The sequence below is a fragment of the Salmo salar genome, chromosome 20, assembly GCF_965601325.2.
Source record: "Salmo salar chromosome 20, fSalSal1, whole genome shotgun sequence".
Lineage (NCBI taxonomy): Eukaryota > Metazoa > Chordata > Actinopteri > Salmoniformes > Salmonidae > Salmo > Salmo salar.
This window is the reverse complement of record NC_138310.1, coordinates 39,360,270-39,385,944: the sequence shown is the minus strand read 5'-3', so window position 1 is coordinate 39,385,944 and position 25,675 is coordinate 39,360,270. Positions and strand designations below refer to the sequence as shown.

The following is a 25,675-nucleotide window of genomic DNA, read 5'->3' as shown; positions in this document are numbered from 1 at the left end:
CTTATGTGGCAGGGCTTGCAAACTATTACAGACTACAAAGGGAAGCACAGCCGCGAGCTGCCAAGTGACATGAGCCTAACAGACGAGCTAAATCACTTCTATGCTCACTTCGAGGCAAGCAACACTGAGGCATGCATGAGAGACTCAGCTGTTCCGGACGACTGTGTGATCACGCTCTCCGTTGCCGACGTGAGTAAGACCTTTAAACTCTTACATCTAGACGTTCCGCTAGCGGAACACCTGCTCCAATATCCAATGATAGGCGTGGCGCGAATTACAAATTCCTCAAAAATACAAAAATGTCAATTTTTCAAACATATGACTATTTTACAGCATTTTAAAGACAAGACTCTCCTTTATCTAACCACACTGTCCGATTTCAAAAAGGCTTTACAGCGAAAGCAAAACATTAGATTATGTCAGCAGAGTACCCAGCCAGAAATAATCAGACACCCATTTTTCAAGCTAGCATATTATGTCACAAAAAACAAAACCACAGCTAAATGCAGCACTAACCTTTGATGATCTTCATCAGATGACACACCTAGGACATTATGTTATACAATACATGCATGTTTTGTTCAATCAAGTTCATATTTATATCAAAAACCAGCTTTTTACATTAGCATGTGACGTTCAGAACTAGCATACCCCCCGCAAACCTCCGGTGAATTTACTAAATTACTCACGATAAACGTTCACAAAAAACATAAATTATTTTAAGAATTATAGATACAGAACTCCTTTGTGCAATCGAGGTGTCCGATTTTAAAATAGCTTTTCGGTGAAAGCACATTTTGCAATATTCTGAGTAGATAGCCCAGCTATCACGGCTAGCTATTTATACACCTAACAAGTTTAGCCCTGACCAAACTCCGATTTACTATTAGAAAAGTTTGATTACCTTTGGTGTTCTTCGTCAGAATGCACTCCCAGGACTGCTACTTCGATAACAAATGTTGGTTTGGTTCAAAATAATCCATTGTTATATTCAAATAGCAGCGTTTTGTTCGTGCATTCAAGACACTATCCGAAGTGTAAATAAGGGTCACGAGCATGGCGCATTTCGTGACAAAAGATTTCTAAATATTCCATTACCGTACTTCGAAGCATGTCAACCGCTGTTTAAAATCAATTTTTATGCCATTTTTCTCGTAAAAAAGCGATAATATTCCGACCGGGAATCTGCGTTTAGGTAAAAAGACGAAAGAAAATAAAGCATGGGGTCGACTCGGGCACGCGCCTGAGTCTCACAGTACTGTGACCAGCCACTATCCAAACGCGCTACTTTTTTTCAGCCAGAGCCTGCAAAGCCACGATTCAGCTTTTTGCCGCCTTTGAGAGCCCATGGGAGCCGTAGGAAGTGTCACGTAACAGCAGAGATCCCCTGTAATGGATAGAGATAATCAAGAAGGCCAAGAAATTGTCCGACAGGGCACTTCCTGCATGGAATCCTCTCAGGTTTTGGCCTGCCAAATGAGTTCTGTTATACTCACAGACACCATTCAAACAGTTTTAGAAACTTTGGAGTGTTTTCTATCCAAAGCTAATAATTATATGCATATTCTTGTTTCTGGGCAGGAGTAATAATCAGATTAAATCGGGTACGTTTTTTATCCGGCCGTGTCAATACTGCCCCCTAGCCATAACAGGTTAAACAGGTTAACATACATAAGGCTGCAGGGCCAGACGGATTACCAGGACGTGTGCTCCGGGCATGTGCTGACCAACTGACAGGTGTCTTCACTGACATTTTCAACATTTCCCTGATTGAGTCTGTAATACCAACATGTTTCAGGCATACCACCGTAGGCCCTGTTCCAAGAACACTAAGGCAACCTGCCTAAATGACTACAGACCCGTGCACTCACGTCCATAGCCATGAAGTGCTTTGAAAGGTTGGTAATGGCTCACATCAACACCATTATCCCAGAAACCCTAGACCCACTCCAATTTGCATACAACCCAAACAGGTCCACAGATGATGCAATCTCTATTGCACTCCACACTGCCCTTTCCCATCTGGACAAAAGGAACACTTATGTGAGAATGCTATTCATTGACTATAGCTTAGCGTTCAACACCATAGTACCCTCAAAGCTCATCACTAAGCTAAGGATCCTGGGACTTAACACCTCCATCTGCAACTGGATCCTGGACTTCCTGATGGGCCGCCCCCAGGTGGTGAGGGTAGGTAGCAACATATCTTCCAGGCTGATCTCTGATCCTCAGAGAATCCAAGATGGCGTAGCAGTTAGACGACTTTGTCTTTGTCCTGTCGTGTCCCTTGTATATATCTTCTTACATCTTTTTCTTCGCATATCTTTTAAAAATATTTTCCTAAACCTCAACTTCTAAATACTCTCCTGCAACCCACCTCACCCAATGTGGCGCGGATCTGTTTATTTTTTCTAAAGTATTTCTATTTACTTCGGATCTGGAATCCCTCAACTGAAGCTAGCCAGCTAACTACCTACCTACCAGCTATCAGTCAGCAAACCATTGCTAGCGGTCATCAGCTAACCTTTAGCTTGGAAAGCTCTCGCCAGTTCGAACAACGTAACTCAAACCAGAGCATAACGGACCTATTTTTTTTCTCTCCATATTCCCGGATTCCTACTGCAAACTCTGAACATTTTCATCTGGATCTTCGCAACTAGCTAACCGCAATCCCGGGTGACTACTCCTGGCTAGCGTTTCCTGACCCGGAGCAAGCACCAATTAGCCTGAAGCTAGCCCGGCCAGGGCTCCTGTGCTACCACCGAAGCCCACTCCTGGGCTACAATATCCGGACCCCTTCTACTGCCGGTACGGGGCACGGAACCCCGCCAATCCTCTATGACTGGAATACCGACATTATCTGCCCGAGGATTCCAACAGGCCCGTCAGGCGCGACGTCCACTGAAGGCCCATTCTGCTAACCGTGGCCTACTAGCTACCTAGAGCTACTTGGAACCCTACTAATTCCTTGACTGGTCTATTGACGTCACCGCACGTAGAGGCAAAAACAGACTTACCCCCATCGCGACGTTCCCCTTGGCTAACTTGCTAGCCCGGTCTGTTAACTGCTAGCTTGCCTGCCCCGGTCTGCTAACTGCTAGCCCCGGTCTGCCAACTGCTTGCATGCTAACGGTCTGCTAACTGCTAGCTTGTTTAGCCCCAGCCTACTAACTGTTAGCTTGTTAGCATCGGCCTGCTAACTGTCTGAATCGCCGTGTCCCCAGTCAGCCCAACCACTCACTGGACCCATATGTTCACTTGGCTACGCATGCCTCTCTCTAATATCAATATGCCTCGTCCATTACTGTCCTGGTTAGTGATTACTGTCTTATGTCACTGTAGAGCCTCAAGCCCTGCTCAATATGGCGTAAACAACCATGTTGTCCACCTCGTACATATGCGATGAGATCACCTGGTTTAAACGTCTCTAGAGACTATATCTCTCTCATCATTATTCAATGCCTAGGTTTACCTCCAATGTACTCACATACTACCTTACCTTTGTCTGTACACTATGCCTTGAATCTATGCTATCGTGCCCAGAAACCTGCTCCTTTTACTGTCTGTTCCGAACGTGCTAGACGGCCAGTTCGTATTTCCTTTAGCCTTACCCTTATCCTACTTCTCCTCTGTTCCTCTGGTGATGTGGAGGTTAATCCAGGTCCTGCAGTGCCTAGCTCCACTCCCACCCCCCAGGTGCTCTCATTTGTTGACTTCTGTAACCGTAAAAGCCTTGGTTTCATGCATATTAACATTAGAAGCCTACTCCCTAAGTTTGTTTTACTGCTTTAGCACACTCTGCCAACCCGGATGTCTTAGCCGTGTCTGAATCCTGGCTTAGGAAAACCACCAAAAACCCTGAAATCTCCATCGCTAACTATAGCATTTTCCGCCAAGATAGAACTGCCAAAGGGGGCGGTGTTGCAATCTACTGCAAAGATAGCCTGCAGAGTTCTGTATTACTATCCAAGTCTGTACCCAAACAATTCGAGCTTCTACTTCTAAAAATTCACCTTTCCAGAAACAAGTTTCTCACTGTTGCCGCTTGCTATAGACCTTCCTCTGCCCCCAGCTGTGCCCTCGATACCATATGTGAATTGATTGCCCCCCCATCTATCATCTGAGCTCGTGCTACTAGGTGACCTAAACTGGGACATGCTCAACGCCCCGGGCATCCTACAATCTAAGCTTGATGCCCTCAATCTCACACAAATGATCAATGAACCTACCAGGTACAACCCCAAATCCGTAAACACAGGCACCCTCATAGATGTCATCCTAACTAACTCGCCCTCCAAATACACCTCTGCTGTTTTCAATCAAGATCTCAGCGATCACTGCCTCATTGCTTGCATCCGTAATGATTCTGCGACCAAACGACCACCCCTCATCACTGTCAAACGCTCCCTAAAACACTTCTGCAAGAAGGCCTTTCTAATCGACCTGACCGGGGTATCCGGGAATGACATTAACCTCATCCCGTCAGTAGATGATGCCTGGCTATTCTTTAAAAGTGCTTTCCTCATCATCTTAAATAAGCATGCCCCACTCAAAAAATATAGAAATAGAAATAGATATAGTCCTTGGTTCACTCCAGACCTGTCTGCCCTTGACCAGCACAAAAACATCCTGTGGCGTTCTGAATTAGCATCGAATAGCCCCCGTGATATGCAACTTTTCAGGGAAGTTAGAAACCAATATACACAAGCAGTTAGAAAAGCTAAGGCTAGCTTTTTCAAACAGAAATTTGCATCCTGTAGTACTAACTCAAAAAAGTTCTGGGAAACTGTAAAGTCCATGGAGAATAAGAGCACGTCCTCCCAGCTGCCCACTGCTCTGAGGCTAGGAAACACTTACCACCGATAAATCAACTATAAGTGAGAATTTCAATAAGCATTTTTCTACGGCTGGCCATGCTACCCCTACCCCGGTCCACTGCCCGGCACCCTCCAAAGCAAGCCAATGCCCCCACCATTTCTCCTTCACCCAAATCCAGATAGCTGATGTTCTGAAAGATCTGCAAAATAGACAATCAGGACCCTCTCTTTCTAAAATTATCTGCAGAAATTGTTGCAACCCCTATTACTAGCCTGTTCAACCTCTCTTTCGTATCGTCTGAGATTCCCAATGAGTAGAACGCTTCCGCGGTCATCCCCCTGTTCAAAGGGTGTGACACTCTAGACCTAACTGCTACAGACCTATATCTATCCTACCCTGTCTTTCTAAGGTCTTCGAAAGCCAAGTTAACAAACAGATTACCGACTATTTCGAATCCCACCGTACCTTCTCCGCTATGCAATCTGGTTTCAGAGCTGGTCACGGGTGCACCTCAGCCACGCTCAAGGTCCTAAACGACATCATAACCGCCATTGATAAGAGACATTACTGTGCAGCCGTATTCATCGACCTTTCCAAGGCTTTCGACTCTGTCAATTACCACATTCTTATTGGCAGACTTGACAGCCTTGGTTTCTCAAATGATTGCCTCGCCTGGTTTACCAACTACTTCTCTGATAGAGTTCAGTGTGTCAAATCGGAGGGCCTGTTGTCCGGACCGGACCTCTGGCAGTCTCCAAGAGTGTGCCACAGGGTTCAATTCTCGGGCCGACTCTCTTCTCTGTATACATCAATGATGTTGCTCTTGCTGCTGGTGATTCTCTGATCCACCTCTACGCAGACAACACCATTCTGTATACTTATGGCCCCTCTTTAGACACTGTGTTAACCTGTTGGGGCTAGGGGGCAGTATTTGCATGGCCGGATAAAAAACGTACCCGATTTAATCTGGTTACTACTCCTGCCCAGTAACTAGAATATGCATATAATTAGTAGATTTGGATAGAAAACACTCTAAAGTTTCTAAAACTGTTTGAATGGTGTCTGTTAGTATAACAGAACTCATATGGCAGGCCAAAACCTGAGAAGATTCCATGCAGGAAGTGGAAATCTGATTTGTGGAATCACCTTCAACACTTTGCCTATGAAACACAACGTGAGTTAGGATTCATTTAGCACTTCCTAAGGCTTCCACTAGATGTCAACAGTCTTTACAAAGTGGTTTGAGTCTTCTCCGGTAAAAACTGACCGAACGAGAGGCCTGGAAAGTTGGCAATAGGGGGAGGGCCATTACTACTATGACGCGGGCGCCCGTGGGTACCCTCTCGTTCCAAAACGTTTAGTAAGACAATGCAATCGTCCGTCTTGAATATTATTGAAGCTTTGATTGAAAAAGGCCCTAAAGATTTATGTTATACAACATTTGACATGTTTGAACGAACGTAAATAGTAAGGGAATATTTACAATAGTATATTTGATTTTAGATGGTTCCAATATGGCGCTAACCTGTATCGCCTAGCCTATTTTTCTGAGCATAGCACCTCGTTTATTGCAAAGTGTGATTTCCCAGTAAAGTTATTTTTAAATCTGGCAATGCGGTTGCATTCACAAGATTTTAATCTATAATTCTTTGAATGACAATATTACATTTTAACAATGTTTTCGAATTGTAATTTTGTAAATTGTAGCGCTGATCCACCGGAAGCATTTGAGGGAAAATATTTTCTGAACGTCACGCGCCGATGTAAAATGCTGCTTTTATATATAAATATGAACTTTATCGAACAAAAAATGCATGTATTGTGTAACATGATGTCCCAGGAGTGTCATCTGATGAAGATTGTCAAAGGTTAGTGCTGCATTTAGCTGTGTTTTGGGTATTTGTGATGCATGCAAATTGCTTTGAAAATGGCAGTGTGATTATTTTTGGCAGGGTACTCTCCTAACATAATCTAATGTTTTGCTTTTGCTGTAAAGCCTTTTTGAAAATCGGACAACGTGGTTCGATTCAGGAGAGGTGTATCGATAAAATGGTGTAAAATAGTCATATGATTGAGAAATTGAAGTTATAGCATTTATGAGGTATTTGTATTTCGCGCGATGCGATTCCACTGGCTGTTGACTAGGGTGGGACGCAAACGTCCCACTGGCCCAGACAGGTTAACTAACCTCCAGATGAGCTTCAATGCCATACGACTCTCCTTCCGTGGCCTCCAACTGCTCTTAAACACAAGTAAAACTAAATGCATGCTATTCAATCGATCACTGCCCGCACCTGCTCGCCCGTCCAGCATCACTACTCTGGACGGCTCTGACTTAGAATACGTGGACAACTACAAATACCTGGGTGTCTGGTTAGACTGTAAACTCTCCTTCCAGACTCACATTAAGCATCTTCAATCCAAAATTAAATCTAGAATCGTCTTTCTATATCGCAAAAAAAGCATCCTTCACTCATGCTCAAACATACCCTCGTAAAACTGACCATCCTACCGATCCTCGACTTCGGTGATGTCATCTATAAAATAGCCTCCAACACTCTACTCAACAAACTGGATGCAGTCTATCACAGTGCCATCCGTTTTGTCACCAAAGCCCCATACACTACCCATCATTGCAACCTGTACGCTCTCGTTGGTTGGCCCTTGCTTCATACTCGTCGCCAAACCCACTGGCTACAGGTTATCTACAAGTCTCTGTTAGGTAAAGCCCCGCCTTATCTCAGCTCACTGGTCACCATAGCAGCACCCATTCGTAGCTCGTGCTCCAGCAGGTATATCTCACTGGTCATCCGAAAAGCCAATTCCTCCTTTGGTCGTCTTTCCTTACAGTTCTCTGCTGCCAATGACTGGAACGAACTGTAAAAATCTCTGAAGCTGGAGACTCATATCTCCCTCACTAGCTTTAACCTCTTGGGGCTAGGTGGGACGCTAGCGTGCCACCTGTGGTGCACTCCATCAACAGCAGGTGCATTTCAAGAGCGGCAAATTTGAATCCAAATAAATGTCAAAATTCAAATTTTTCAAAAATACAACTATGTTACACCATTTGAAAGATAAACATCTCCTTAATCTAACCACGTTTTACGATTTCAAAAAGGTTTTACGGCGAAAGCATAAATTTAGAGTATGTTAGGACAGTACATTTACAAGAGTTGTGTGTAATGTTTTGTCAAGTCAAAGACAGGGTCACCAAAACCATAAAACCAGCTAAAATGATACACTAACCTTTTACAATCTCCATCAGATGACACTCCTAGGACATTATGTTAGACAATGCATGCATTTTTAGTTCTATCAAGTTCATATTTATATACAAAAACAGCGTTTTACTATGGCATTGATGTTGAGGGCACCAGCTGTCAGAGCAGCTCACAGATCACTGCACCTGTACATAGCCCATCTGTAAACAGCCCATCTATCTACCTACCTCATCCCCATACTATATTTATTTATCTATCTTGCTCTTTTGCACCCCAGTATCTCTACTTGCACATTCATCTTCTGCACATCTACCATTCCAGTGTTTAATTACTATATTGTAATTACTTCACCACCATGGCCTATTTATTGCCTTAACTTACCTCATTTGCACTCACTGTATATAGACTTTTTGTTTTATTTTGTTCTACTGTATTATTGACTGTATGTTTTGTTTATTCCATGTGTAACTCTGTGTTGTTGTATGTGTTGAATTGCTATGCTTTATCTTGGCCAGGTCGCAGTTGCAAATGAGAACTTGTTCTCAACTAGCCAACCTGGTTAAATAAAGGTGAAATAAAATAAAATAAAAACCCTGTAGCTCCCCAGGGGTGCGTGCTCAGTCCCCTTCTGTACTCCCTGTTCACCCACGACTGCATGGCCAGGCACGACTCCAACACCATCATTAAGTTTGCAGACAACACAACAGTGGAAGGCCTGATCACCGACAACGACAAGACAGCCTATAGGGAGGAGGTCAGAGACCTAGCCAGGTGGTGCCAGAATATAACCTATCCTTCAACGTAATCAAGACTAAGACTTGAGACCAGTGTCTAATGGTCCTCTCCCGGGCCAATCTAATGGATCCTCTCTCAGGCCAGTCTAATGGGTCCTCTCCCGGGCCAGTCTAATGGTCCTCTCCGAGTTGTGTGTTTCGGAAGCACTGCAGTTGTTGTTCTTGATCTTTTTCTTCTATTCTTTCTCTCCTGAAAGAAACATGGAATGCTGAGTTACTTGTGTGTGTACAATGTGTGTGTGTGCGTGCAGCGTGTGTGAGTGTGTGCGAGTGCGATGGCATGTGTGTGTGTGTGTGTGTGTGTGCCATCTCTCCATGCTCTGCAAACCCAGACTGGGTCACAGAAGACGGGGAAACCAGAGTAATCCTCGCGAATTAGAAACAACATGGCTCTGGGGAGGTGCTAGTTATTCAGCGGGCTAGCAGGGCTAGCTGGCCAGGAATGCTCTGAAGAGAACGTTGGATGGTATTCTGGTTTAACCTATCCCATCATCCTAACAATCAAGCTGGATTCAAAGGCTCTGGATGACCTCATTAGGCCAGCTGGAGACCCAACACACTGGCTATACATGCTAACGAAATGCTAATGCGATGCGAGGACTGAGGAGTCTAACCCGCTAATGTGACACTAGTTAGCTAATGCAACATGAGGATACTTGCTAGCTAATACAAGGCTGGTATAGCGATTGAGGGGGAACAGCTAGAGTGGGTCCTGAACCAGAAACCTTATTCATATGTGTGAGTCTGTCATTACTAGCTGTGTCGTGGTTGACCAAAGCATGACAACAACCAGAGGCCCTAAGCATGTTTTCTCTCCCAAACAATCAACAGAGGTGGTTCAAACACAATCCTGTAGGTTAGAGCTGTGGTCGATGGGAAGTAGAATCATACCATTATAAAGCATTTTACAGTAGACATAATGAAAAGAGCTGTATACTGTAAATCTAACTGCAATAAGTCTAAATAATTACGTTATTGCCATGTCGAATCTCTACAATATTGTCAAACAAATATTAGTTATAGGATTTCTAACCCTGTCATCTGCCTTGTGCTTGTTCATCTTCTGATGAGGAGTTGGAAGTATCAAAGCTAGCCATGGAAGCCCTCAAATTACATTGAATTTACGATAGAACGAAAACAGAAGGGAAATAATTGCCAAAGCCACTTTGACTGGCTTCATTTACTCACAGATTTGATTCTTTTTTCAGCTCCATATACAGAAACTCTGTCATAAAAGTAAAGATAATAATGTTGCATAATAATACCCAATAATATATTAACCCTTTACACTCGTGAGAATTGGCTAATATGGATAAGGCTAAATGTAAATGTTTTAAACAGAATAAATATGAAAAGCATACGCATAACCATGGTAGCAATTGAATTGAAACATAACAGATTGGAAATAATGGGAAAGTGATTAGACCAAAGGTGAGTACACAACAGTTTACCTGACACAAGACTGAATCCAAACATTACACTGTTTATTGTATGTGCATTTTACATTTACTGTACTTTTTGCCTTATTTGTTGATAATGAAATCACAAAAACTGCCCATTATAAATCACAATCTGGGTTAGGTAGGCATCATTTGAATGACTGTTATATTTCCAACATGACTAGCTAAGTTATAAAATATGACATTACAGTGTTAGGCTTTCACCATGCAATTCAGGGAAACAGATTATAATTGTAGTGCGCATAAAAAGGAGTCATGAGCGCATTCAGATGTGTGTGCAGCGGCAAATGTTCTTCACAATAGGCACACATAGGTTCATTCTGTTCAGAACAACCCAGGGTATGACACCGTCATCTGGTAACTGTACATCTAACAGGCTCATTCTGTTCAGAACAACCCAGGGTATGACACCGTCATCTGGTAACTGTACATCTAACAGGCTCATTCTGTTCAGAACAACCCAGGGTATGACACCGTCATCTGGTAACTGTACATCTAACAGGCTCATTCTGTTCAGAACAACCCAGGGTATGACACCGTCATCTGGTAACTGTACATCTAACAGGCTCATTCTGTTCAGAACAACCCATCTTATAATTGTACATCAAACATAGTGATCATAAACGCTGACACTATATGACATGATATGGAAATGTGAAGTTCACATTTGGCTTGCTTGTATGATATCAGAGTGGTGTTTATTAATAATCCTCAATGTCTTTCAAAATACATCGTTTTTCCATCTTTCAGAATGCATCGCTCTGAGTCCTCTTCATTTACAGATTTTCCCTCACTCATACAACAAAAAGTTGCCCAATTACCGGGAGGATGGGGGCAACTTCTTGTCGTGCGATGTGTTCAAGTTAAGAACGTCTGTCAGTCAAAACCCATACAGCGCTGTGATGCGCAGAGCCAGAGATCTGACGTCATGTATAGCACGTTACTGTAGAGTTATACCGTTACAATTTAGGTGTTTATCATTGTCCAAATCTGCCATTTTCAACTCGTATACGGTACGAGTGTGAAGGACTACCTGACTTAGTTTTTCCCCTTTCCAAACACATAATGTTGCCACGTTTTTATCTATTGTTGTTTTTCATATTGTGCGTAACCCACTGGGCAAAAACTGGTTGAATCAATGTTGTTTCTATATCATTTCAACAACAAAAATCTATGTCATGACTTTGATTCAACATGGAAAACTGATTGGATTTGATAAAAGTAATCAACATAAGATTTTTTTTTTAATTCACCCACATTTTTTCCGACATCCAATAACATGGTGACATTTTTTGTTGATGTCACATTAACTTCACGTTAGTTGACAACTCAACCAAATGTAAACGCTAAAGAAAATATGTTTTCCAGATAACATTACTGTTGCTATTCGGCTGGGCTCGGCTGAGATTGAGTCAATATCTAATTTAATCCACCCTGAACCCACCCGCTTGTTCTTGCCTAATTGGATTCTGGTTCCTTTGAATTATACGCTGCGTTATGCAGTGTACTGAGGGGACCAGCCGTTACCAACCAGGGGACATCGATCTGAGGAGTAACCCAACCTGGACCTCTGTTTCTGGAGCATATTTTCCAGTGCCTCTGCCCTTCAAAGGCACCAGCTGTGGCTTAGGCTTGATGGGCACCGGAATAGCAGGTGTTGATTTTAGGGCCTGACAAAAACAATAAGCTGTCCCTGCCCTGCATGGTGACCGAAAATAAACAGGGTACTGGCGGGGACGGTTCGGGCTCTGAGAGCTAAGGGGTCCTCACCAAGCCCAGAGAATGAAGAGCTGCTACTAGGAAGGAATGTGGTTCAGCTAAATCTTCCCTTTATTACAATGTCACACACCTTTCCAACCAAAACATATTTAACACTAAACCATGGCAAGGAAGTTTTCTTTCCTTGTCCGCTTTCTATCAGGATCGCAGTTATGAAAGGTCTTGATAGATGAAAAAGTACTGTCAAGTCCATCCTTCCATATCTGTTGTTAGAGAGGTAAATAAGTAATTAGTTTGTAATCTCCAGTATTAGGACAGATGGTACTGCATATTTTCTCTATTATTTTCTGTTTGTGTGGGTGGAAAATAGCTTTTAAATCCCAAATGCAGTGTTTTCTGCCACTTTCATCAAGCACATCACGTTTGATCTGCAAGTGTGAGTTAAGTGGTTGGTGTGGATAGCCCTGACTCAACTCCACCCACAAGGATGATGATGAATATAAGACATCTGGAGTCAGCAGGGCGCTGTGTGTGTGTGTTTTCATGCATGTGTGTGTGTCAGAGAGAGGGAGTGAAAGATACAGAGAGAGACAGGGAGTGAGCCAGCGAGCAGGCGAGGGAGGGCAGGCAAGGTTCATTAAGGTGTCAGAGACACTGCTTCTTTTATTTTCTTCCCTCCTTCATCGGCTCAATGTCAGTTCCGCTCTCCTCCTACACACGTTTACATTCAGCTGATGAGCTGACAGTGTTACACACTACAAGAAGGAAGGAGAAAGAGAGAGCAGAAAACATCAAAACCAGATTAAAGAGAGAGAGAGAGAGACCACATCAACAAAAATGGAAGTGATCTGTTGTAGCTCTTTCAAAGCCTGAGTCTGTACTTTGTCAATGGTAGGTTACGGGGGGACTCTTTGGGGAGATTCACCTATTGCTCACCTCTTGGCCACAGCACAGTAGACTATATGATTACAGACATTGAACCTTTCTCTCTCAGCTCATTCACTGTGAAGCCACTAACACCTGTCTGATCACAGCCAAATTACGTTGTTCCTCAAAAGAACAGACATGGAAACAACCACACGGTCACAGCCCAGTAAGCTGTACCACATCAGAAATTCATACAGATGGGCCCAAAACAGTACAGAAGAATACCAGAAAGCAATCAGTAACCAAAATATCCAAACACTCTTAGATAACTTTCTGGATACCACATTCACACACAGTAGAGAAGGCATCAATCTAGCAGTAAAGAACATTAACAATATATTCAGGCAAACCGCAAAAAAAGCACAACTGAAATGAAAAAAGACAAAAAAAGAAAAAAAAGACCACAGACGACAACTGGTTTGATGCAGATTGTAAAATTATAAGGAAAAGAGACCCAATTAATGGTGAATTACTTCTTCATTACTGTGAGACTTTAAAACTATAAACGTACACTCAGGACCAAAATATCACAGTACAACAGCAAGCACATGCAAAACAGCAAGCAGCTGCCACTCATTGAGGAGTCCATAAATACAAACAACTTCTGTCAAAAGTGGAAGAAACTAAAAAATTCTAAACGAGGAATAAGCGATACAAACTGGTGACATATGGACAACCCATTTTAAAACACTCTACAACACCGTTCAAACGGACACAAATGCAGAACAATGCCGATTTCATTAGAAGTTGAATGGATTAGAAAAAGCAAGAAAGGACAATCAAAATCCATTGGAGTCCCCAATTACTGACCAGGAGCTCTATAAGAAACTTCAGACCCTCAATTTTAAAAAGCATGCGGACTTGATGGCATCCTAAATGAGATGCTCAAACTCACTAGTGCAAAATGTGTAGGTTATTTCCTTGACATCTGGAATCAAGGACTCATAACTCCAATCTTTAAGAACGGAGACAAATTTGACACTAACAATTACAGAGGCATTTGTGTGAACAGTAACCTGGGGAAGGTTTTCTGTAGTATTATACATGTAAAAGTTCTAAACTTCCTTAATAAGCACAATGTCTTGAGTAAAAGCCAAATTGGATTTATACCAAAACATTGCACGACCGATCATATTTACACCCTACACACCCTGATAGATAAACATGTCCGCCAAAATAATACCAAAATGTACGCTTGCTTTATCGACTTCCAAAAAGCATTTGATTTTATTTAGCATAAAGGACTGTCATACAAAGTTATTGAAAGGGGTGTAGGGAGTAAAGCATATGACATAATTAAATCAATGTATACTGGCAATACGTGCAGCATCAAAATTGGTAAGAAAATAACATAATTCTTTAACGAGGGGCGGGGCCTTCACCAGGGTTGCAATCTGAGCCCTGCACTCTTCAATATTTACATCAACAAATTGGCCACTTTTCTAGAAAAATCCTCAGCCCATGGTGTTAGTCTCCACAATTCAGAGGTTAAATGCCTGCTCTTCACAGATGACCAATGCCGCTGTCACCCACAGCACATGGCCTACAGCAGAGCCTGGACTGGCTAGAGCAGTACTGCCAGACCTGGGCCCTGGCAGTAAACCCCAAAAATACAAAACTAATGATTTTCCAGAGAAAATCCAGATCTCAGGGAATTTGACCAACGTTCTCAATTGGTACAAAATATAGAGAGAACCGCACTGAGTACTGTTTAAAAATAAGCTCAACTGGACACCTTGATGATGCAGTGAATTAATTGAGAGAGAAAACATGCAGGCCATTCTATGTCATTCAAAATTCAAACTGAAATACCTATTAAAATTGGTTAAAATTAATTGAACGTGTCATTCAACCAATTGCACTTCATGGCAGCGAGGTGTGTCCACTTGCAAAACAAGATTTCACCAAACGGGACAAACACCCCATTGAAACCCTACATGAAGAGTTCTGTAAGATTCTCCTACTGTACATGTCCAGAGGAAAACTACAAACAATGCATGCAGGGCAGAATTAGGCCAATATCCACTAATAATAAAAACTCAAAAAAGAGCAATTAAGTTTTGGAAACATCTAAAATACAGTGACCCCCTCTCATATCATTACCAAGCCCTGCAATGCCAAGAGCTGAGCAAAGAAAATAGTCCCCTCATCCAGCTGGTGCTGGAGCTGAGTTCACAAACTTGTTCTGCTAACACACTGAAGCCTCAGGACCAGAACATCCAATCAATCAGAATAAACCAAATTACAACACAGTCAAAACAAAACTACATAGCTTATTTGGAAAAACAAGCACAAAGCAAAATGCAGTTCTATCTGGCCCTAAATCGACAGTACACCGTCGCTAACTATTTGACCATGGTTACTGATCAAAACTTTAGGAAAACCTTGACAAAGTACAGGCTCAGTGAGCACAGCCTTGCCATTGAGAAGGGTAGACACAGGAAAACCTGCCTCCCTGTAGAGGAAAGGCTGTACGACCACTGCACAACAGCAGAACCTGTCACAGAGATGCATTTCCTGACAAAATGTACACAAATATAAAACAATTAGAGTGTCATTTCCCCAAATTTGAAACCCTTATTCAAGAGAATATACCCTGCACAGCTTTGCCCTGCTCTGCTCAGCTCTGCTCTGCTCTGCTCTGCCCTCTTCTGCCCTGCCATGCTCTACCCTGTTCTGTCTTGTTCTGCCCTGCTTTGCCCTGCCCTATTCTGCCCTGCCATGCTCTGCCCTATTCTGACCTGTTCTGCTCTTCCATGCTCTGCTCTGTTCTGCTCTAAATTGTTATTAGAGCGACTGCAGACCAAGACTTTGAGACAGATCCAGGAAATATGTGTGTAAATGCTCATTTTAGTGTGTGTGTGCTGTGTGTTCAAAGAGGAGAGGAAAACAGCAAAGGAGAGGGGCCACATCTAGAGAGGGGGATAGATAAATGTATAAATAGTAAGAAAGAGAGCGATAGATCAGGGTAAGGAGATGACAGATCCCGAATGGCGGCCAGGGATACGCTTGACTTCATCTCATCTGCTGGGGACTGATGCTCAGATGACACAAAATGTTGCCCAGAGGACCCATTACTGGAGGCCTCACAGGAGGCTGTGGTGGAAGGAATTGGGCAGGAAGACTTTTGTCATTTGAGAAGTATATTTGATTTTCTTCTTCTGTGGAGAAAAGTAATAAGATATGAGGTGCAATGTGTTAAAATGGTAAAGATGCTCTCTTTCCAACATCAGGTTGAGACATGAGAACACACAATGTATTTTTAACTCTATTCTGTGGTAGTGATGGATGTTCCTGTGACACGACCCCTGTTTAACCCTTTTACAGGAGAAACCACCTGGTGCACAGACACCGCACCATCCAGTCACACACACACACACAGTCTCCCACAGTCTCCCACAGTCTCACACACACACACACACACACACACACACACACACACACACACACACACACACACACACACACACACACACACACACACACACACACACACACACACACACACACACCCACACACACACAGGTCTTCCGCTGCACCAGCACTTAATAAAAGCAGAAGTTGTCATACTGTTTTTGATTTTCAGAATACATTTTGTTAAGGGACAAATCCGGTTCTGTATTAATCTTCACCAGGTGATAGTGGAATCAGAGCTCTGCTTCTCAAGTTTTAAGTGAGGTTTTACTCTTGCTTCAATTTGCAATTATTGTTCTTCTCATTTTCACAGCTGGCTATTTTATAAAGCAATCCTGCGTAAGTGCCCTAACACACACACACACAGACACACACATACACAGACACACACACAATCGAAGATGAAATGTAACACTCTGTGATGATGCAAACTTGTACTGATGTGGCAGTCATTTGAAATAAGGAAAATGGTGTGTTTGTGTTTGTAAATGTATTGAAATAAGATGTAGTATCTCTAAGGATCCCGTGTTTCTGTGCTTCTGTTCTCCAGCCTCCACCATCGCCGAGAACGGACGAAGAACATGCCTGAAACTCAAAGTCTTTGTCCGACCATCAAGTAAGTCTCTCCAGCTGCAACAGAAATATGGAACCTGTTTAACACTGATGTTGTGTTTTCACTACTCTCAGTGATGCAGGGCAGTGGGTATTGGGCCAGTAACCGAAAGGTCTCTGGTTTGAATCCCCCAGACGATTAGTTGAAAAATCTGTTGATGTGCCGTTAAGCAAGGCACTTAACCCTAATTGCTCTGCATAAGAGTGTCTGCTAAAATGCTGAATGCCTTCTGAATGATTCTTGCTCTCTGTTGAACATGTCAGTTTCATATCTCATGACAGCTCCTATATTGTTAACCAGTGGCTACCATTGTTTCTATCCAAAGACAAGTGAAGGAATGAACGATTTGAAAGAAGTGAATTGCACATGTCTTGTGAATGTTGTCATGAGCTTGGGGCTTGGGGACCTTTGTTTTACGGGGTTGGGGGAGTTATTATCTCTAATCATCCCTATCATCTCTATTTCTATTTCTAGACAGCTGTGTGAAAACTATAGGTGTACATGACCGTGTTTTTGACGTAAACGACAAAGTAGACAATTCATTAGAACCCCGAGGTTAGTATGGCTTTCTGCATTATTTTATGACCTTATTTTTTAACAAATGCCCTCTTGACCTCTGTCTGTCCCAATGGGAGACACACATCCCTCCCCCCTCTCTCTTTCTCCACTGATTGACCCATCTGTCCTCTCCCAGCATGGTTGACTGTCATGTTTGAACGCTTTTGCTGCATCTGCCATGTTGTTGTGTTGTGTTGCTAGTTGTGTTTTGCTGGTGAGGTGGTCTATGTTTGCATGTGTCATACACAGTGCTTGATTTGGGCAGGAGCTCACCAGAGCTGAGTACCGGCACCTCAAATTTTCTTCTGCTTGAGCTTCTGTTCCTCTTATAGAATATTAGCTCAAAAGTATTGTGATGCACCTGTACTGTACCGGCCCGGCACCCAAAATGAGTACCGGTACCTATTTCAGTCTAAGTCAAGCCCTGGTCATACATCATACATGGCAGTCGTACCTGGTTAAATCAACATGTCTCATGTCAGAATATAACATTGGCTATTTGTGTCAGAACAAAAATAATGTTTGTGCCTGCTCTACTATAGATCCTAGATTCAATGTACTCCTCCAATTGACTTTAATATATATTTCTCTATTCATACCACATATAATGTAGGCTGTGTTTCATACCACATGTACTGTAGGCTGTTTCATAACATAGGTTGTGTTACCCATAGGTTCACTCTGAAAAACATTCTATTTTACATTCGCATATGAGCCCATTAATGCTGAAGTCTAATGAAATTCAAACCATTGCTTCTAGTGTCTTTTCATTTTGTCTTCATTTCAATTGACTCTTTTCTACCCTTTATTCTACCCTTCCTGCTACCCTTATTCTTCCCTTCATTCTACCTTTATTCTACCCTTATTTTACCCTTTATTCTACCCTTCTTCCTACCCTTATTCTTACCTTTAGTCTACCCTTCATCCTACCCTTATTCTACCCTTTATTTTACCCTTCATCCTACCTTCATTCTATACTTTATTCTACCCTTTCATCATACACTTCATTCTACCCTAAATCTGCCCTTTATTCTACCCTTAATCTGCTCTTATTCTGTTATTTATTCTACTGTTAGTCGACCCTTTATTATACAATACAACCTACCCAAATTCTGCCCTTTATTCTACCCGTATTCTATAATTTATTCTACCCTTATTCCACCATTTGTTCTTCCCTTATGCTATCCTGTAATCTACCCTTATGCTACCCATATTCTGCACTCTATCCTATCCTTTATTCTACCCTTCATCCTACCTTTATTCTACACTTTAATCTACCCTTTCATCATACCCTTTATTCTACCCTTCATTCTACCCTAATTCTGCCCTTTATTCTACCCTTATTCTTCTCTTATTCAACCCTTTATTCTAACCTTATTCCACCCCTTATTCTACCCTTATTCTACCCTCTATTCTACCATTTATTCTACTGTTAATCTACCCTTTATTATACCCTTCAACCTACACTAAATCTACCTATTATTCTACCCTTTCATCATACCCTTTATTCTACCCTTCATCCTACCCAAATGCTGCCCTTTATTCTACCCTTATTCCACAATTGTATCTACCCTTATGCTACCCTGTATTCTACCCATATTCTGCACTCCATCCTACCCTTTATACTACTCTTTATTCCACCCTTATTCTACCATTTATTCTACACTTTATTCTACCCTTTAATCCACCCTTAATCTACCCTTATTCTACCCTTATTCTACCCTTTATTCTACCCTTTATTTGACCCTTTATTCAACTTTTGTTCTACCCTTTATTCCACCCTTATTCTGCACTTTATTCTAACCTTTATTCAACACTTTATTCTACCCTGTAATCCACCCGTATTCTACCCTTATCTACCCTTTATTTTACCCTTTATTCTACTCTTATTCTACCCTTTATTCCACCATTTTTCTACCCTTCTTCTACCATTTTTTCCACCCTTTTCTACCCTTTATTCCACCCATATTCTACCCTTTATTCCACCCTTTATTCCACCCTTTTCAGAACATAGGCAATATTATTGTAGCATGCTCATGTTTCTAACCCGATGTCAAGTAGCTGCATCCTCTCTTTCATGCTTACATTACTGTCTAATTCCTGCTCTGTTTTACCAAGGAGACCAAACACACATACACTGACTCTGAGTAACACATTAGTCATTTCAAACAGAGTTTTAGGAATAATATTTGTCATCGCATTAGCAATTACAGTTTTCTGAAATGAATCTTTACGTCTCGCAGTTGGAGAATATTACATTTTCCATATTTATTCATGGAAGCCGTTCACCATACCCTGATGATCAGGATTTATCACTAGCTGTCACCTCATTTGACTCTCTCACTCTCACTCTCTCTCACTCTCTCTCACTCTCTCTCACTCACACACAAACACACACCTCCTTGGCAGTTCAAGCTTGTGGGGGGTTGCTTTTTGATTTATCCTGGCCTGGCTTTGCTTTATCCTGGCCAGGTCGCAATTGTAAATGAGAACTTGTTCTCAACTTGCCTACCTGGTTAAATAAAGGTGAAATAAATAAATAAAATAAAAAATTAAGGTCAGAGCCCTAGACTGTCTCCACCTTCCTGTCTGCCCATCTGTCTGTCTGTCTGTCTGTCTGTCTGCCTGCCTGCCATCCCAAACCTTTGCATCTTTTCCTTTCTGTCTAACTCTCTTCCTCTATCTCAGCCCCACCCATCCTCATTATCGCTCTTTTTTTTGTGTCTTCGTATTTCCCACCTTTGTGTGTGTGTGTGTGTCCGCGGCCAAGTCCTGTGCTCTGTGTGGCTGTGCATGGCCTAGCTTACTCCCTCTGTGTGCTGTTAAACAGGCCCATGGCTGCTCATTGATAACACTGTCTGCCAGTCAACCTGGGAAGCTCCTAACCATGCCACTGAGCTCTACACTCTTACAAAAAAGGTGCCATCTAGAACAAAAAAGAGTTATTCAGTTGTCCCCATAGGGGAACTCTCTGAAGAACACCTTTTGGTTCCAGGTAGAACTCTTTTTGTTCCAGGTAGAACCTTTTTGGGTTCCATGTTGAACCTTTTCCACAGAGGGTTCTAACTGGAATCCAAAATAGGTATACATGGAACCAAAAAGTGTTCTCCTATGAAGAGACCTGCATAACCATTTTGGAACCATTTATTCTAAGCGTGTAGAGGATGGGACTCACCAAGCAGAGGGGACCTGCGGGCTGCCTCGCTGGTTGGTTGGCTGGCTGGTATGCTGTCTGGCTGGCTGGCTGGCTGGCTGGCTGGCTGGCTGGCTGGCTGATATGTAACAGAAGCAGTAGCAGTAACTTGTTATTTCATCATTTTATTCGGAGTTGTAAGATATGGGGATATAGGAATATCGGCATTGCAAATAAAATAGGACAAAACATGTCACAAAAGATCACATTTTTTTCCATTGTGTATGTGTTGATAAACTCTGCTTTTATGATTGATAGAAATATTCATTTTCTAAATCTTCTCTCCCTCCTCTAGATGATACAAGTCATGAGTCTGCCGAACCGTCCAGGAGTGACGCCACAAGCGCAGCCTCACACCTGCGGATAGCCAGTCCACTGCTGGCTGCACTGCTAATCAGCTTAGCAACACTCTTCATCTTATAGCGCCTCCCCCTGTCCTGGAGGGGAATTACACCCTGTGCGGCCTGAATCTACACAATGATGAGGCTGGGGCTAGGGTGGGAGAATGGGCGGGTGGGGAGGGAGGGTATTGAGAGTGGGCTTCTTAAGGAACACTAATTTTTCCAGATATTTAAGTGGTCTTTTTCCGTCAGTGAGTTTGAAAAAGTTGATGTTGGATGCGGAAGAAACTGTTTCCCCCTTAAGACGGTCAACTAAGATGCCAAATCCCTACTTTTTGACACTTAGTGATTCTTGTTTTCCCTTCTGACATCCCTTTACGTCATGCCAATTCATTGCACCGCTCACATACACACACGTATAGGTACACACACCTAAACACACCTTTACACTGACAGTTTTTCAATAGTTCTTTGGTAGGTTGTAAAGCAACAATACACAGCAGGTCATGGTTGTTTTAGCTCTTATCTAGAAAAATAGAACAGAGATGGGTAGTACTCACACCTCTCTTCTAGTCTTTACAGACTCATCTCCTTCTGCATCAGGTGGATACAGATAGCTGGGTCTTTGTTGGGTGTTACAGATAGTGGAACACCACGTAGGTATCAGTTGAGATACAGTGTAGAACATGTTTAGTAGGAGAGAAAAGGGCATGAGTGAGCTGAGTTGGTTGAAGTATTAAGTCCCCTGGCCTCTTTGATTAAGGTATGCTGTCATGTACCCTCTTTGTGTGTAGAGAGAATGGTTAGAGACTTTTGGCATGACACAAAGAAAAGACAAATAAAAACATTTAGTCCGTTGGGTGGATGAAAGATCAAATATTTGAAAGATTACTCAATTTATGAGCGGCAGACAGGCAGGTAATTTTGGGCTTTATTCACTGATCTATAATTGCTCTTTAGTGTCAGACAATGCTTTGTCAGTAATAACAATCTGAACCCTCACTGACGGCAGTTTTTATTCAGTTTGTTATAAAACCTTTTCACTGAGTTTTACCTTACATACTCTGCCTTCTCTTGCTGATATTTTAAATGTCATCTATGATTATGGCAAAGACATTTATGTATCAAAGTGGGGAAGATTTGTGCTGTTCAAAGGTTATGTCAACAGTTTAGAGAAGAAAGCTCCTCTACCTCTGTGAAAGGTACCAACATTTGAAGAGGCAGCCTCTCTCACCATGTTACAAAACATCCCTTTTTGAATATGAAATAATACCACTTCCCTACAATGCAAATACATATTTTTTCTACAATTGCTTATCATTAGTTCACTTAGACGTACTGTAGAGCTTGTCGTATGGAATCGTCCCTCAGCATAGCTTTCTACCATACCCAGTAAGGAAGCACCACCATCTAGGAAACAGTGTTGCTTTACTGTATTTTTCCACAAGTCTTTACCACTCATGTATAACCACAACTTCAACTATAACCTTGGATTCAAATGCTGTAGCTACAGTCCATTATAGCAGGCTCCCTGTTCCCCATTCATTTTACTACCGCATAATTCAATCTCATCATAATCAACTCACAATGAGTATGTTAATAGAGAAAATCTCCTTTAACATCGAGGCGGAGCGCAGAGTAGTTTAGTTTGGCCACGTTTTGTATTGGCCCCTATTTATACATTGTACTGCTGTATAATGACATTCAACTTCCTTAGACTCACACAGGATCAGATGGTAGATTAACATAGCTGGAGCGATTTGTAAATGGAAATACTGTTATTTTGTTCTTTCTTTCCCGGAGTAGGATGGACAGATACATGAATTAGGTGTGTTGATACAGGTCTCCTTTCAGAGGAGAGAGAGAGAGAGAGAGAGAGCGAGCGAGCGAGTGAGAGACAGGAGAGAGACAGGAGAGAGAGAGAGAGAGAGGGGTTGCGTGCCTAGTTACCGGTCCTACTGTGACTCTTTAATGAGGTTCAAAATGACAGGCATGCAGACCTCATGTTTTGGAGTTAGGGGAGTTATTTCAGCTGTTAAAAATAGATGGTGGAAGGCCTGGGGGTTTTAAAGCGTCAGTGACCTTGCAGTTATATAGGGCTGGAGAGTGAAGGAGATAGGGGAGAGAGAAAGAAAGAGTGAAAGAGATTCAAAGAAAGAAGTGTAGGAGGAAAACAGTTGCATATATGACTGGAGTGCCTAAAAAAAACACCCAATGCAACCTTTTTAAAAACTCTAGTTAAAAATGGAATACACACCTACTTGTAGTAATATAATTCTCCCCAAAGGCATCTTTTTGTTTTGATATATTTTTTGTTGTTGCTTTTTCGCAGCTGCCTTCTACAGTATTTTTCTTCTCCTGAAGGGTTGTGTGTGCTTTCGGCCATATTTGTTTTCGTACTATGGTAACAATGTTATTACAGTTGAATAGCAGCTCAGCTTTCGGGGTTAACAGGAGAGGATGCCATTTAAAGGGGTACTAATTTTCACCAGAACATCATAGGGGATGGGTGCCATGTTCAATCCGAGATGGCCGTCTGTCACCGACTTAACGCTATAGCCAACACTTTCTGGGGAAGTCCAGCTTCAATTGTATTTTATTATAATTACCCGTACTACTCTTTATCATTATTGCTACTATTATTACCATGGTTTATTCTGTACACACGTTAACTTGGGAAATGAGGATCAACTTGTTAGCTGGATACCGTGTATCCTGAGGTAGTCAACCATATAACATGTAGTGTTAGATTAGTTACTGTTTTTGTACCTTTCTGGTGGACAAAGGAAAAATTAGACACTTCATTGTTAAAAACGGTATTATTATTATTGTTATGATGACGATGATGATGATTATTATTATTAGCAAAAACTTGATGTAAATAGTGTTTGATATTAAAGTATTAATTTGATTCGTATGTCTTTTCTAAAAACAAACAAATAATGAACACAGTAGAATCTCTGGATATTTGGGAGTGTACACGCAAATAACAGTGCATTGTGAACTGTCATTTTCAATGCCTACTGATGCTTTGAGAAACCTGTACACACCTGTGCTTACCTGTGTGTACTTGTGCTTGTGTGTACCTGACTTTACCTTTGCATCTACGCGTGCCTGTGTACAGCAGGCAGGACTGAAAGCCAATGGGGGCCTCACCTCTTACATAACTATGTTTCCAACCAACCAATCCACAGCCACCGTCACCACTTCATCACAAGGATCCATACAGAACAGACAGAGAGAACAGAATAGACGTGGACAAGATTAACAGTGTTTGTGCTTTTTCGCCTTCTATGTTTGATAGCATGTTGGCCAACCCAGAGTTTTGCCATGGATGGACTGTTAGTTGGCTTTTTATTGGAAGGATCTTGCCAGTTTCATGCGCATGGACTTGATAACGAACATAAAATGTGTTTTTCTTTTTATCTTTTCTTTTTCTTTTAAACTTTGTTGAACGTTGGATTCTCTCTTTTTCTTCCCCACTGTCATGTTGTATGCTTTACATCCCATTGAAATGAAGTCATCCAGCTGTGAGGCTGTATGGCTACAGAAACAGATGACATGTACATAACACCAGCGCTTGTTAAGGAGTGGGTGGGGTTGAATTATAGATAGGGGGTGGAATTATAGATAGGGGCTGTGGTTCCATAGGGGGGTGGGGTTACAGAGGGGGGTGAGGTTCCAGAGCAGGGTTACATAGGGGGGGTGGGGGTTCCATAGGGGGGTGGGGTTACAGAGGGGGGGTGAGGTTCCAGAGCAGGGTTACATAGGGGGGTGGGGTTACTTTGGGGGTGGGGTTACATAGAGGGGTGGGGTTACATAGGGGTTGGGGTTCCAGAGGGGGGGGCGATTTTAACGTTTGAGATAATTGTTTTTTTTCTCCTAACTTTGAGGATGAATCCTCTGGTAACCTTATTAGGTATTCCTACCACGTAGCTGCAGACGGTCCATTCTGACTATTCATGCCCTCTTTAATGTGAGTGTGTTTATGTATGTGTGAGAGAGTGTGGAACTGTGTGTGTGTGTGTGTGAGATTGAGCCTCCAGCATTGTGTTAGAGAGAGAGGTTGTGTGTGCTAACTCGTTTGTGTGCATGTTTGTGTAAACAAGCATGTGTGAGAGTGAGTGTGTGTAATCAAATGCGTTTTACACAAAATGTGCATAAGCGAGTACTCCAGTGTGTGTGTGTGTGTGTGTGTGTGTCTGAGTTTGTGTCTCATTTACTATTGCCGCGCTGAATGGGACGCGGCAACTTTCTTTGGCAACAAAGCGGTTTTCCCATGCCTTAGTCCTAAAACCTCTGCCATGCCAGAACAATCTGGGTTCAATACACCCCGTCACCCTCCCCCACCGTGGAATGGGTGCTGGCGGCACAGAGGCTACTCTCCCAGTTTTGGAATTTGAACCCCCAGCCTCCTCACCATAGCCTAGCCTCCAGACCACATAGTATGTTAGCTTAGCTAAGTCACTACTTGGTCGGGGTAGAAGTCATCCATTGGCACAGATCTAGGATCAGCTTACCCTATCTAAACCTAAACCATTAGTGGGGAAACGCTAAAACACTGGCTTGACTGATCCTAGATCAGACAGCATGGCAAACTTCCACCTGCTCCTGTC

At 42.4% G+C, this 25,675-nt stretch overlaps 1 protein-coding gene across 2 annotated transcripts in view; it reads left to right on the top strand.

The window, feature by feature from the left end:
- The window catches only part of LOC106580594 (ephrin-A5), a 234,665-nt gene extending 210,695 nt beyond the window's left edge, over positions 1–23,970 (top strand). The window contains exons 3-5 of one of the 2 annotated variants that reach the window (XM_045703318.2): positions 16,905–16,970; positions 17,442–17,522; positions 21,014–23,970. In XM_045703318.2, coding sequence (XP_045559274.1) covers positions 16,905–16,970; positions 17,442–17,522; positions 21,014–21,141 — 275 coding nt within the window. In that variant the 3' untranslated portion in view covers positions 21,142–23,970. The remainder of the gene's footprint in view (positions 1–16,904; positions 16,971–17,441; positions 17,523–21,013) is intronic. The other variant, XM_045703319.2, reaches the window with a different exon arrangement.
- Positions 23,971–25,675: the final 1,705 nt, after the last annotated feature.